The following is a 13,692-nucleotide window of genomic DNA, read 5'->3' as shown; positions in this document are numbered from 1 at the left end:
CACTATGCTTGCCGACCCTCCTTTATGGACTGGTGTGAAGACGTGTTATCGTAGTGGTACTGCCTAAGATGCAAGTTCAAAACCTCGAATCCATGGAATTTCAATTAACCCATGACTACTTCGGATGAATGCCCATTTGATGATCGAAGATAGCAGAGTTTGAAACAACTGATTATCTTCAATGCAAATTGCAAATACACCAGGCTGTACATGCCTAGAGTGCTTATTCCAGAGTAGAACGAAGGACCTCTCGCAAGCGTCAGATCGCCATTAAGAATATTCCAGGGAACAGAAGCTCGACATGCCAACAGACGGAATACACATATAGGCGTCGACTTAATTGAAACTTGAGGGATGGCGGCAAATCAGGTGAACCGCGCTTACTGTCGTCCCATCTGCCGCGCAGATACGTGCAAGGACACTTCACTCGGCTTCCTGTAACACGTTTAAGAGTTATTCATGTCATAATCATAACAGTGAAGTGTTCTACCTTGGGACATGGTTGGGATTGAAAGGCTGTTGCCGAATTTGAACTCGAATAACGGCCATCAAAGATTGTGCCTACCCGCGCCTAAATCTCGGCATTGGGTTGGCACCCTTGGCAGCACTTTTTAGAGCTTCCCACGGTCTTTCAGACAGGGTTTCCTGCATTGCGACAACCATTCTCCAAGACGTCCCTCCTGCAAGGACCTCCCACCCAAATCCCAAATTTGTAGACAGATTCCTCTCGAAGTACGCGGACCTCCACCTCTGTGAATTGAAAAAGATTTCCGTTTGCCTATGCCGCACTACACAAGTCCCAGAAGTCTCATAGGCCATTCGAGTGGAACATTAACGAGGTGCTATAGGATCGTTGGCGAGGCGCTGTAGGATCGTTGACGAGGCGCTGTAGGATCGTTGGCGAGGCGTAGTAGGATCGTTGGCGAGGCGCAGTAGGACCGTTTGCGAGGTATGAGAGGACCATTGGCGAGGCGCAGTAGGATCGTTGGCGAGGCGCAGTAGGACCGTTTGCGAGGTATGAGAGGACCATTGGCGAGGCGCAGTAGGACCGGTTTTTGATGTTTGAGAGGACCATTTGCGTGGTATGAGAGGACCGTTTGCGAGTTATGAGAAGACCGTTTTCAATATATTCGTAGGATTGTCTAGCAAGAATATGTTGTGTTTGTATGGAGGCCTGTTACACTCGATGACACCTGTACTTGTAGGAAGGAGTCTCGATCAGCTCGTTCAAATGTAGTCTGAGTCCTACGGGCTTGTTTAATGAAAATTTCACACTTCGTCCCAGGAACATGCTGGATTTATTCAAGAAAACCGCCACTGAAGGTAGAGTAACGAGATGGTCAAAAAACATACAGAAGTATAGCATTAAAAAGACGAGGTACTGAAAAGGAAGAAGACGAAGGTGATGCAGACAATACTATGAACAATGTAAGGGCTGATGAGACGGAACAGAGACAGGCAACGAGGGAGGTGACAATAACATGGCTTCTCCTTTGAGGAGATAAAAAGAAACATCAGATGGAGCTAGGAGAATAAAGGAAATATACATGATCAAGCAGAAGGGGGTGCGTTGCCGGATTGCTCTCCTAGCTGGGTATTTGAATTGGCATCATGGTTATGGTGGTATGGGCTGCGCGCTCCCTGATCGGCCCATCTGGAGTCTCTGTCATATCCTCTCCTAAAGGCTTGAGGGTTGTTATAGTAACCTCCGCTCTGGGGAGGAAATCCATAGCCACGATCGTCATGATCAGCACGCGAGGGGTATCCATGTTCATGCATGTAAGCAGGAGTATATCTGTCGTGGTCAGAGTATGTTAATGAGCGGCCGCGCTCCCGTTCCATAGTGTAATCCATGCTCGATTCTGTCACTGGAGACAAGTCGCACGTGCGACTGCGAGCATCATGGTGTTCAGGAGCGCTGTCATTGGCATTGCACCTGCGAGAATAGTATGTATCGTGCGGATGCAGGTGACCATAATCCTGTGAATGCAAAGACATTAGATTAAACATGTAAGATTAAGAAAGCGTCACATACCGAATACGAAGATTCATAAGCTGTATGACCAGGATAACGAGGATCGTGATGCTCTCGGTTCAAGCGCTCTTGAGGCTCGAGTGGGAGAGGACCACAATGACCAGGAGGGAGAAGGCCACGAGGATCAGGAGGGAGAGGGCCACGAGGATCAGGAGGGAGAGAGCTGCGAGAATCAGGAGGGAGAGGGCCACGAGGATCAGGAGGGAGAGAACCGCGAGAATCAGGAGGGAGAGAGCCGCGAGGATCAGGAGGGAGAGTACCACGTGAATTATGGAAGTGAGTCTCCCTGTAGTAATCACGAGAGTAATAATCACGAGGGTAATAACCACGCAGATCTTGATGAATGGGCCTGTGAGGTTTGCGAAGTTCATGACGGAAAGGCTCTTGAGAGTGCATAGGTTCTGCAGATTGACGGTCAATAATTGCAGGGACCCTGTCAGAATCAGGTAGGCCTCCATGAGGAGGAATGTTGTCACCGAATGAACCTTCGTTCATTGATTGAAATCCTCCTCCTCTTCCACTGCCTCCACCTATGCCTCCTCTGTCTCCTCCGCTTCCTACATCTCCTCCATTTCCTACATCTCCTCCGTTTCCTACATCTCCTCCGTCTCCTCCCTCATCTCTGTCTCCTCCATTTCCTCCACCATCTCCATCTCCTCCTCCTCCTCTCTGAGGGGCAGGAGTGAACTCTGTGGGTATGTCAGGTGCATCACGTTTAGGAGATGGTGCATGCGCCCCATCCCTCTCCGTATTGGACTGTAGCTGTGATGCAGGGCCCTCGTCTGCGGTAAGGTTATCCCTGGATGCGATCGCCTGACTCGTTGCTGATGGATCCGTAAAGTTATCCCTGGACGCAATCGCCTGACTCGTTGCTGATGGATCCATGCTGTCCAGGTTGATTTGGTGGGATGTGGTCATCATCTTCTCGCTACCGGAGTCAGAGTCCTCAGAATAAATTGCACGAAGGACCCGACCATGACGAGACGTTGGCTTTGGTTTTGCTCTCGAACCTTTCACAAGTGGTCGTGCTTGAGTTCGGCCTATTAAAGTAATGTTCAGGGCATCAAAATGAAGATAATCGATGAAGCCATACCTTTTGTTTCTCCGGGCTTGCTTGAAGGGCCGTCACGAAGACGCTTAGCTCTGTCTGGTAATCATGAGGGAGATAGTAAGCGATCAAAGAGCAAACTTACTTGTAGGAGCGGGTAAGACAAGATCCCGCTCTTCGGTTGAAGACGACTCGACCGTCAGTGGGGATAATGGGCCCCCTTTCATAGGAGAAGCATTAGCATGCTGAGACGAGGGTCCTGATTTCTCTTCCGAAGGTCCAGCTGGCATTGCTGTTTTGGGGAGAATGTCTACAGGTGATGCGCGCTTCTTTGGCGCAGGCGGCTCACCACTAGATTTCTGTTTCTTCCTCTTGCCCTGAGAGGCTTCTTCATACTCCGAGTCGGTTGCTGAATTATGTTGGTCATTGGCGTCTTGAGAATCGGGTGAAGTTGAAAGTTCGATGACCTCATGAGCGGGTGGCTTGGGGACGACCTTGAAAGGCCGAGATGGGGGAGGTCCAGGCCTTGCAACAACCTTAAAAGGCCGGGATGGCGGAGGTACTAGTACTTCAACAGAAGTAGTAGATTTTGCGGCCAAAGTGGTAGATTTCTTGACCTTGGTAGTCGCAGCACTGACCTGAATGCGAGAAGGACCATTGTAGTCTATGTGGCCATCAATGAATAGCCGTCGAGCGCCTGTATGAGAGTAGTCTGATGGGGGAGCTTCGCCGATAATAACAGGTTGCTGAGATGACATCACCGCCACTATTAAAACAAGAAAATCAACACCAAAATGTGAACCAATGGACGGATCATGCTCACCACGTTTTGAAGCATCAACTTTTTCAACATACATCGTTTTTGACTTCAAAGAGTCCATGAGAATCAATACCTCCTTCTGCGTGAGGCCGGCGACACCCTTGCTTTTTGAATTTGAGGTAGTGTCGCGCGCCTCACCTGGCAGGAGACACTTGTGCGCAGGATAACCCTTGATACAAATGTTGTCGTCTGCAAGCGCGCTTGGCATGAGCTTCCAAGGGAACACCCTGTCGGTACCGAATTTGCCTCCGAACTTGGCTAGTGTATGGTAGTCAACAAGTCTGAATGATGAGAGTACCGATGTCGCAACGTACCAACTTGTTTCATAATCTCTCTCTTAATCCATTTGATGTTGTCTTCTTGTCCCATTTCCTCTCGTCCTTCCGGCAGGTCTGAAGCCTGAGAAGCCTGATCATCTTCCATATCCTTAGAGTCAGGGTCCTTGGAACCTGCGTCCTTGAGCGACACAATGTCGTCATCTCCCGGTTCCGCGAAAGCATCCTCTACAGTAGATAAAGACACTGTGTTACTGTAACATTTGATAAGACATCGCACACTTCAAAATAAACTCAGAAGCTCACTAGACTTGAGCCTTGAGATGACCAATAATCGTATCATTGTCCGCACGGCATCGCGTTAGAAAGAACTAAGACAGATCGTCAATATGTGCGTGACATCGCATATAATATAAACTTACATCAGTTACCCCCGGTGTTGTGTGCACATGACCGAGAGAAGCATCTTGATTCACGATCTTGCCGCACATGACAGTGGCCGATTCGAAGCCAAATTTCGAAGACGCGACATCCAACTGCAGCGGGTAAGCTTTGAGGCAAAAACATTCACGAAGTCACTTACTATATTCATGACCCTTCTATGAAACCTCTGAAACGCCTGTCCGCGCTGTCCAATTGTTTGAGGCAGTGCCCCAAGTGAAGCGAGCTCCTCGTGGGTGTCGAGAATATCTTGATACGTGTCGGGAAATTGCTCTTTGAATTTTGCATAGCATTCTTTTCGCCTAGTTACACCTATGTTTCAGGGTCAATAACGATACCGCAATGAGTCCATATGTAGAACCTACTTGGTGTGCGCTCTCCAACCGCAAGATTCTGACCGAGCCGGCCGAGCTCCTGCTTGGTGTTGTCCTTGAAGTAATTGGAATAGAGGTTCCAATAATTAATGCTACTTGCAGTGCGACCACAGCTCTTCATGAAAAGGTTGATGACTTGATGCATCGGCATTCCAGTAGTCCTGGATAACTCAAGGAGCGTCTGATCAACTGCCGCAAAGCTTGCATCAAGTGCGGCATTAGTCTTGGCAGACCTGCAGCCCACAACAGGCGGCTCCTCAGAGTGTGAAGTAAGACATTCTTCTGGAAACCGCTCACTGGAGATTGTGGTGGGAGAGTAATGGCTCAAGTCTAGGTGCTGACTTGGCCCTGGGGTTGGGATACGTGCATGAGGCGTAGGTGGGATGATGTTTGTGGAGGGTGGAGGAGCGAGTGAGTGTTGAGGCAACCCCGGACTTGGGATATGTGTGTCAGGTGTAGGTGGGTTGATGTTTGTGGAGGGAGGAGGAGCGAGCGAGGCTTGAGGCAAGTGAGATGGGCACTGAAGATCAAATGGCGCGACGTGGCCGGAGAAGCCCTGATCAAAGGCTGATGAATTTAGATCTTGGTCGCCAATTAAGTCCGTGAAGGAGTCAGCGCCCAGCAGGCCAAACATGTCAGAACCCTGTTGACCTGCCCAAGCAGGCTGATCCCTCGTCGGACCATAGAACATATCCTGGATAGGTGCGGGAGCTGGTGTTCGGGAAGAAAGGTCACCTGTAAATGGTGAGGGGTGACGGCTGTTGCCAGTGTTCAGCATGGGAGTGAATGATGCCCCTTCGCCAGTAAATGGCGAGGGATGATGACCGCTGTGGGTCGTAATGGCGCTGTCATCCTGGGCAGCATTCAAGGTTGTGATTGAGCCTTGACTTTCTGTGGACGGCTGTTGGGCCCCCTTACGTTGAGCGGAGGCACCTTTGATGACTCCAGTGTCCCGCGCTGTGGCTTTCAGAGTGCTCCTTAATCTTGACGGAGTTAACTCAACCTCCGGGTCCTCGTAACTGACGGCCTCCACCAAACTGCGGGAAAATGAAGTTGTCGCCAGCCAGGGGAAAGGCTGCATTGCTGGGAGGAAATCCCGATGAAGAATGATCATATCTGGAAGGGGGAGAGGACTGCCGTCCTGAACACATCTGTGTCCTCGTTGTGTGGGGTTTGAGTCATTCTACAAGTATTGTTAGTAATGTAACAAAATGCAAGACATGTACACACCAAAATTTATGCAAGAGCAAGGGGGATGATGTGAGTTGACGGAGGCAACCAAAGTAGATCAGAGAGGTACCAGAAGAGCACGCCAGAGGGAAAAAAATGGTCACAGCCTCAAATCTTATATATTTTTGGGGGGTTTTCTTTCTACATAACAAGTTAGAATGTAATCAGTAACAGAAGCCGAATGACATACCGGTTTTCTTCGGCAGAGACATTCACGGCGGTCTGATCGGACTTCAGTAGGTCCTGGAGGATTGAAGGCCTACTGAAGAGCCTACTGTGGAGTCCATTAGCCAATAGAATAGAGAATATATCTCCTACTAACGTCAAAACATGAGCTGCAAGACATATATTAGCCTGAAATCCTCCATGACAGTATAGAATGACTCACGCCATTGACTTTCACCAAACGGCGGCAGGTATCTTGTAGCCTATTGTAACGAGTAGGATTACCTTCAGTTGTACATGATTAGCTTTGTGCACTTTTAGTACGAACACTAATGAAACGCACAAGTTTCCTTGTCCGATAACCGTCCGCTCATTGCACTCAGCATGAATTCACTGACTGACGACATCTGGTGCTTGTTCAGGTGCGATGTTAGACATGGAAGGAGGTTCTCCAACAGTGAGATGGATGCTGAGAGCGGTTTGGCGATGAATACGAGCGATGTTGGCATGGCGAGAAAGGTAAGATACTAGTACATAGTATGCCGAATGTTAGGATATTTCGGAGTCTATGATAACCTGTTTGATGTGTTAGTAGGACTGGTCCTCTGGCAGCTCAATGATGGCAGGGAGAAGTCTTTTCAATAAGTAGGAGTTCGATATTAATGACACTTACTGAGTTGCATGTGACAGAGCGCCATCTGACTTGGACACGCCGAAGTTAGATCAAAAATGGTAGTGCCAGTGGAAGGCATTTGCAGCATGTCAATCTAACTACACAAGCGTTCTTTGTTGACAGCTCTTCAATACATCTACTATGCATATAGAACTCATCATACAGTCTGTGATAGCCTGTCTGACATGTTGCGATGTGTCTTTGGTGTTCAAATATGGTAGCAGCACACCATGATATGTCCTTCAAGTTAGCAGACAGGCTGTGCTAATCCGAGTCAAAAACTTAGAATTTAATGCAGATCCTAGTCTACTGGTAAGGAAAGCCCACGAGTATGTACATAATATCGCAAGTCTTTATGTGGCCGGCATTTCAGAGATATGCCAATTCTATGATAGCCTGTCTGATGCGCCATGATTTGTCCTCAGGCGGTAATCCTCAAGCTCAATGATGGTAGGGCGAAGACTCTCTGCCTCGGCAAGTATATTAATGATATACGGCCGACGTTCAGGGATATGTATTCTCATGATAGCCTTTCTGTTCGCCCTGATTTGTCCTCAGCGGTAACCTCCCGCTCATGATGGTAGGGAAAGACGAATACTGTAGAGATATGACACTAGTTCGTCACAGGTCACAGCCTCGACGACATCAAACCCTATTTGTGTGACTGTCACACCAATTTTTTGGGGACCAAGCTAATTTGTGACATATGTTAAAACATACAGAAAACCATACAGAAAACAATATAAAACAACAATGGCCGAGCTAGTTTCTACCTGTTTTTTCTCAGGCTTTACAATAATATATGAATCAGCCAGAAGCCAAGGTGCAGCATCACAATTTGCTAAGCTATTTTTTGTGTGGCACAGGTCCCCAGGTCATTCAAAGCTGTGACACCAATGTGACTCGGGTCACGTGCTGCAATGTGACGAAGCTAGTGTCATATCTCTACAGTATAGGTCTCAGATTGGCTCGCCAATGGGAAATTCGTAGGTCTAGGGTACTGTTAGCATATGCGTGCTAGAAGGCAGGTATAGAAAGTACACGAGCATGTAGGTAATATCTCAAGTCGCTCATTTCCTCCTCTTGTAGTCGCGTAATGTGTCGTCCACGTAGGACAGCAATCATGGCTGCTAATATCCATACTCCGCAGTCATATCCATTAGTCTGGAGTGGTTTGACCTGCGTGAATTGTTAAATTGAGGTTTAGACATGAGAGATGTGCTTGAACTCACAGTCAATGGCCGAGCCACCCATCCATCCAGATCGATATGTACCTGCTTGTCTCGTTGATGTGCGACTACCAGAAGCCGACAAACAAGTTTCATGATGTCCTGTAAAAGATATCAAACTCATGATCGCATGTAAGTCAAAATAAACATACTTTCAAGTCGTGTTTCCACGGTTTTCGTTCAGCGAGACTATCAAAGAGATGGATTTCTTTTCTCGACAAGTAAATAACACAAACAACCCAATGGCCAACACTAGCTGGCCTATGAATTGGGATAATCCACACATCTTTCTCCCAATAGCGCGTCCAGGATGTATTGCGCCAAAGGATATCATCGGCTGCATTGTAGTGAATGCGAGGAAGATCGTGCGTGGAGAAGATAGCTACAATGGGGTTAGGGATATCTATCTGCAGAAGCATGGCACAGCCGTTGATACAAACATCATTCAGGTACGCTGTCGGAGAAGCAAGAAATGAGATGTCTCTCGGCTCAAAAACTTGTTGGGGGAATCCACCCATCGACGGTCGTACTCGTGTCGCTACCCGTCCAGCCACAATGACATGCGAATCTTGAGATGGGGCGCGGAAATCATCAATCAGGAGACCCTACAAAATATTAGTGATGTTTGGCCCGTCAACGACATTGACGTACCTCTGGGGAATCCCACACAATGTCAGCGCACATATTGGACATTAAGTTCTGATCTTCATCAAACTCCGCTCTAGCAACATCACCCTCCAGGATGTCTGCAAGCTGCAGCTTGCTCAGGCTCAAGCTCCTGCGAGTCCAAGTCATCCACCTCAGGGACGAACTGGTTCATCTTCTGGAGCAGGGTCCTGCACTGTTATGCTAGCCAAATTAAGAACAGTATCTTGAGGATCTCCAGAGTAGGCTATAGCGCGGTCTAGCGCCTCTTTTGCACGGCTTGTGAACCGAGCCGATGGTGCAAGCGAGTTTGACCATCGCGTCTGAAGGCGGATAAAATGTGAGTGCCATTGTTGCAATGGAACACGAAAGCGCTTATCTATAAACGAGCAAGGCCGGATCAATGAGACCTTGAATAAATAGCGAGAATCAAACTTACTTTCGGGCAATCGGAGTGAGAGCTCCAGTGCAGTTAGCTCTTCTCTGAAGAAGCGGCACAAATTGTCAGCCTCCATGCCTAAGCGTTTTTGCTCCTCCTGGCACTGGTCACGTTTGAGAAGGGCACGAATTCCGTCCCTGATGTCCGCAGTCTTCCAACCAGCGAGGCACATCTCCCATTGACGGCGTGACCCAGACATCCTGCATTAATGTCTGGTCACCACGTAGTTCAGCTAATTTTGTTGGAAGGGGGGTAGGGAGGGGAATAGTCCAAGTAGGATCATACAGTGACTCCAACCGTTCGCAGTAAGAGTTAAACTTTCGGATTGCCGTCATCAGCGCAGGTTGACGCTTGGCTATAGCCTTTCGAGTATGTTGGTGAAGCTTCGTCCCTGAAAAATAAAGTTAGAATGTAGGAATAGTCTAGCAGTGAGGACTTACCTAATGTTTGGTGCGATCCGCCTACTGCACGATCCAATTTGTCCCATTCGAAAAAACTAGCTGATTGCACGCTTTCAGGATATTCATCTTGAGATCGCATGCCATGAGAAGGACATGAACAAAGTCGAGATTGACACCGTCGAGCTCGGGAAACCTGTCATTGACGTTAAGTGAAGCATACAACGCTTCGACTTTCGTCATGAGACGATCATGGCCCCTCTGTAGGCTCTCGAAGGACATCGAGAGTGTCATCCGATGCTGCCTCCTTCTCCAGCATAGTCTTGGTGGCCTGCAAGGCTCGATCCGAGACATCCAGATCAGGCCTGTAAAGTAAGGACGGTATCTAGTTCTTTCTTCAGACGGGTGGGGGCAGTCTGAGGTCTTAATTAACTACTGATAGTACAAAAATGATGTGGCTACTCACGCGCACGAATTGAGAGTTGGGATTGCCTGCTGGTCAGCCCACTGAGCTTGTAGGTCCTCCACAGATGTTTCGGAACGGTTGATGACATCCAGCGCCGCAGAACCCTGGTCCTTGACACCCCGCTTGAGACGGCGTTTAAGCCAGTCCCCCAGGTCTGATTTCATTTCCGATCCTATCGCAGTTGCTTGACGGTCGATTAACCAGATACGACGCTGACGCTAAACGAATTAAGGCAATTAGTACATGTCAGTAGGATACAAACAAAATAACGTACTGATGACGACCTTTCGACACCTATCAAGCGAACAAGCCGAGACCACAGCCGTTCAGTGCCCTCACCATCAGATAACCCTAGCCCAATGCACATACAAGGATTGTACGCCAACTGACACGCCCATTCGTGACTGTAGGCGTGCATCGCCAGTGGTCACGAAGTGCAGACTGTGATAAGGTATCCTTGGGGAGGATCTCGAACTGGAAATGATTAGAAAATGGAGGAAATTGAGAGCATGTACATACTTTTGAAAGGGTCCGCGCAAGAACACATCCGATGTCATAGAGCGTCACCACTGTTGCTTGAGGAGGGAGCAATGTGAACAAATGTTCGATCAGCGCAATCGGATACTTCTGTTGCTCGCCCGGGGAATCAATATTAACAAAAAAAAGTGGGATGTCGTGACGGCAAATCAGGGCCATCAATCCCGTGTCGTCAAAGCTGTCCATCGCCGCTTTTTGCTTCTTTCCTGTCAGCAGCTTCATATGCGTTCTCACACAAGTCGATGGCCTCGTCAGGGACAAGGGGTGTGTGTACCTTGCACAGGTCGCTTACGTTGTGTGTGAATTCTGCAGCCCAACCGTGTCAATGAACCCTTTAGGAAGGAAGTAGGTGGGCTCATAAAAGGGAGGACAGTTGCCGGCAGATCGGCGGTGGCGATGATGAAAATTCCCGTCGGTAGCAACATGTATGTCGCCACCTTGGTTAACGGGTCTTCCAAACAGCGCGCCACCGAAACACGCTGGACATCGTTGGATGAGGAGTGATGCACATTGACCATGGTGTAAGCCAATTTCAGCTGAATGTTCTGCATGCGCTAAGGCGAGTGGTTGAGGTGATTGAAGACCAGCCACAAGATCTCGACTTTGTTGGAGAACTGCATCGACCTGGCGCTCGATTTCGACCTGGAGGACATTGTACCACTGTATGGCATAACCTAAACCACGACGAAAGGGTTCCTGCACAATGTCACCCTTCAATTTACATTAGTAGCATTAATCAATACATAAATATGACTTACGTGTGAGTCGGTCACTTGAAACCCTCGGCGCAAATAGTGAGTTTTGAGCGCGGATGCGAGAGCGTTGATGGCATTGCAAGAGCACTCAAATAACGCTCGATAAAACGACAATAGATCGACGGAGACCGCCATATGAGGTTGTGAAGGTGCAGTAGGGAATAGCCCATGATGAAGAAGGACCTGCGGAAGGCTGGAACATTCACAACTTAGTACATCAATTGATATAAATCCTGTTGGCGTATTTCACACTCGTTAGATTGTGCGATAGGGCATTAGTGTAAGTACTACTTACTATCAAAGAATAGACACAATATACTAGTCCTTCTCTGAGCGCATGACAGAGTGCCACACGCAGAGATAACATTGTGAGTTGTCTCCAGGGCTTGGCCAAGAGTGCGCGCATAATACTTCAATTGCGGGTCTACGAGGGTGGGTATGAGCTTTTTCCAGTTAGCATATAATGTACCCGTTGATTTATCTGGAAGAGTGCGCTGCTTGGAAGGACTGGTCTCCGAGTCTGCGGGCCTATCAGAAGATACTGCGTGTGCCGTCTCAACTTCAGCGCCTGCAAAATCGAAGTCGTTGGTTAGATTTATATTGTCTGCTTCACCAGAGGGACCCTCCAGTGTGGTACCAAGAGAACGGCCTGGTTTAGAGGATGTAGGATCCATGAGTCGTTGCATTTGAGAAAGTAAACAACGATGCTTGAGCTCAGCGCCAGGCAGCTTGACAAGGACTTGAGTCTTCCTCTTATCTCTCGCTTTCCTAGGGCTCATGAAGTGTTGTCCAAGGCCAGAGGATACAATTTGAGCTTTGCGAGTATTGCAGGAGTTCGTTAGAGTCATGGCGATAAGAACTTGGGACAAGCATAGTTAGGACTACTTGGTTTGATATAAGCGAATACCTACCAAGGACGCCTCCTCGGCCTACCAAGTGATCCTCCCTGCATATCATGGGAGCCTACTAATGGACAGACAGAGCCTACAGAGCCTACAAATGCGAGTGCAGGAGGCACTGTAGGTGCAAGGAGCTAAAATTACCTGTAAGCTATTTTTAGATGGAGGGAGGAAGGGTCTTGCAGATAGGTTTCCCACAACATAGTAACCGGGTCTGTAAGACCCTTTATAGGTACCGAAAAGTGTTGCCTGAGGTGGTTGGTTTATGGATGGTCAAAGGGTCGGGTTCATTTATCCCATATTCGATAGTGGTTTTCAATACCTGCATCAATAGTGGGTCAGCTTTGATAACAGCCTCATGTCTTGGGCGTCTGATGGAAGATTAATGTCGTGAAGCAGCATAAAAACGCATAGTGCAAACACCTCTGCAACTTAGACCACACCCACAATATCCCAACTAAGTCCACCTCAGCCGTCCACACTACCGTTAGCCTTTACAAAATGACGCATGCCATGCCAAGCGCCACACCCGTTCGAATGTTTGGAGATCATGAAGCAAGCGTATCTGCAGTCGCAGTTTTCTCTGATCAACGACGTATGGTCACATGCTCGGGAACGATGATTCGTCTGTGGGACTTGAGGAAAGGCGTTGTGTTGAGCAAAACGCAGGGACATCGCTATCCCGTGTATGCATTGGCGGTATCACGGGACGGGCGGTTGATAGCAAGCGGTGATCGGGTCGGGGGGCTCATGATCTGGGATGGAGACACCGGCGAATCTCTCCAACCTTCTCTCGGTCCCGGTCCCGGTTGCGGGATCACCCTCAACTCGCTGCACTTTTCTCCAGACGGTACAGTGTTGGCCAGTGGATCATCATACTGCGCGACGCTGTGGAGCACAGCAACATGGAAGCCGGAAAAGAATTCAATCCAGTGTGATGCAGAAGTTCACTGCATTCGGTATTCACCGTCTGGCAAACATCTTGCCATTGCGGCAGCCAATAACGTCCAAATTTATAACCCAGGCACACGGTCTCGCATCGCAAATCTCAATATCAGTGGAGAATCTAATTCGCTCGCCTGGACTCCTGACGGTACACGGCTGTTCTCAGCGGCCAATTTCACCATACAAGAATGGAATTCATCGACCTGGAAGCAGGTCGGTGATCCCTGGAAGGGCCATTTCAAGACTATCTGCGCCATTGCCATGAACTCTGACGGCACTCTCCTTGCCTCCGCATCCGATGATAACCGTGTTCGCCTC

General features: G+C 48.6%; 3 protein-coding genes across 3 annotated transcripts; all 3 read right to left on the bottom strand.

The window, feature by feature from the left end:
- Positions 1–193: 193 nt before the first annotated feature.
- On the bottom strand, positions 194–1,075 carry EDB91DRAFT_1339286 (uncharacterized protein; the record flags this gene model as incomplete). The annotated part of the gene is made up of 4 exons (XM_041325660.1): positions 194–335; positions 385–435; positions 566–750; positions 881–1,075. The coding sequence occupies 4 exons, from the start codon at positions 1,073–1,075 to the stop codon at positions 260–262; spliced, it is 507 nt and encodes a 168-aa protein (XP_041172113.1). The 3' UTR covers positions 194–259.
- Positions 1,076–1,298: 223 nt separating this feature from the next.
- On the bottom strand, positions 1,299–6,301 carry EDB91DRAFT_862225 (uncharacterized protein). The gene is made up of 11 exons (XM_041328632.1): positions 6,224–6,301; positions 4,985–6,176; positions 4,762–4,931; positions 4,601–4,714; positions 4,485–4,549; positions 4,218–4,432; positions 3,907–4,161; positions 3,229–3,849; positions 3,129–3,182; positions 2,036–3,075; positions 1,299–1,980 (listed from the first exon to the last, which is right to left on the bottom strand). Exons 2-11 carry the CDS (start codon positions 6,105–6,107, stop codon positions 1,552–1,554), a joined length of 4,086 nt encoding a protein of 1,361 aa, XP_041172112.1. The 5' UTR covers positions 6,108–6,176; positions 6,224–6,301; the 3' UTR covers positions 1,299–1,551.
- A 1,777-nt stretch (positions 6,302–8,078) lies between these two features.
- EDB91DRAFT_1314088 (uncharacterized protein) lies at positions 8,079–12,378 on the bottom strand (the record flags this gene model as incomplete). Its single annotated transcript, XM_041325144.1, has 19 exons — positions 8,079–8,240; positions 8,294–8,392; positions 8,443–8,819; positions 8,938–9,043; positions 9,103–9,314; positions 9,375–9,511; positions 9,534–9,765; positions 9,815–9,874; positions 9,952–10,042; positions 10,153–10,195; positions 10,239–10,456; positions 10,513–10,642; positions 10,681–10,712; positions 10,758–11,022; positions 11,068–11,486; positions 11,534–11,723; positions 11,843–11,859; positions 11,896–12,098; positions 12,144–12,378. 19 exons carry the CDS (start codon positions 12,376–12,378, stop codon positions 8,079–8,081), a joined length of 3,228 nt encoding a protein of 1,075 aa, XP_041172111.1.
- Positions 12,379–13,692: the final 1,314 nt, after the last annotated feature.

This window comes from Suillus paluster (assembly GCF_016628075.1).
Source record: "Suillus paluster strain FC165 chromosome Unknown EDB91scaffold_87, whole genome shotgun sequence".
NCBI classification, from domain to species: Eukaryota; Fungi; Basidiomycota; class Agaricomycetes; order Boletales; family Suillaceae; genus Suillus; species Suillus paluster.
The sequence above is the reverse complement of the archived record's forward strand: the minus strand, read 5'-3'. Positions and strand labels throughout refer to the sequence as shown.

Coding starts and splice junctions, on each gene's coding strand:
- EDB91DRAFT_862225 (XM_041328632.1), bottom strand. CDS start 6,107: ATGATCATTCTTCATCGGGATTTCCTCCCAGCAATGCAGCCTTTCCCC. Junction 4,550..4,600: donor CAACACCGGGGGTAACTGAT/GTAAGTTTATAT, acceptor GATCTGTCTTAG/TTCTTTCTAACGCGATGCCG. Junction 3,850..3,906: donor AGTTGATGCTTCAAAACGTG/GTGAGCATGATC, acceptor TTGTTTTAATAG/TGGCGGTGATGTCATCTCAG.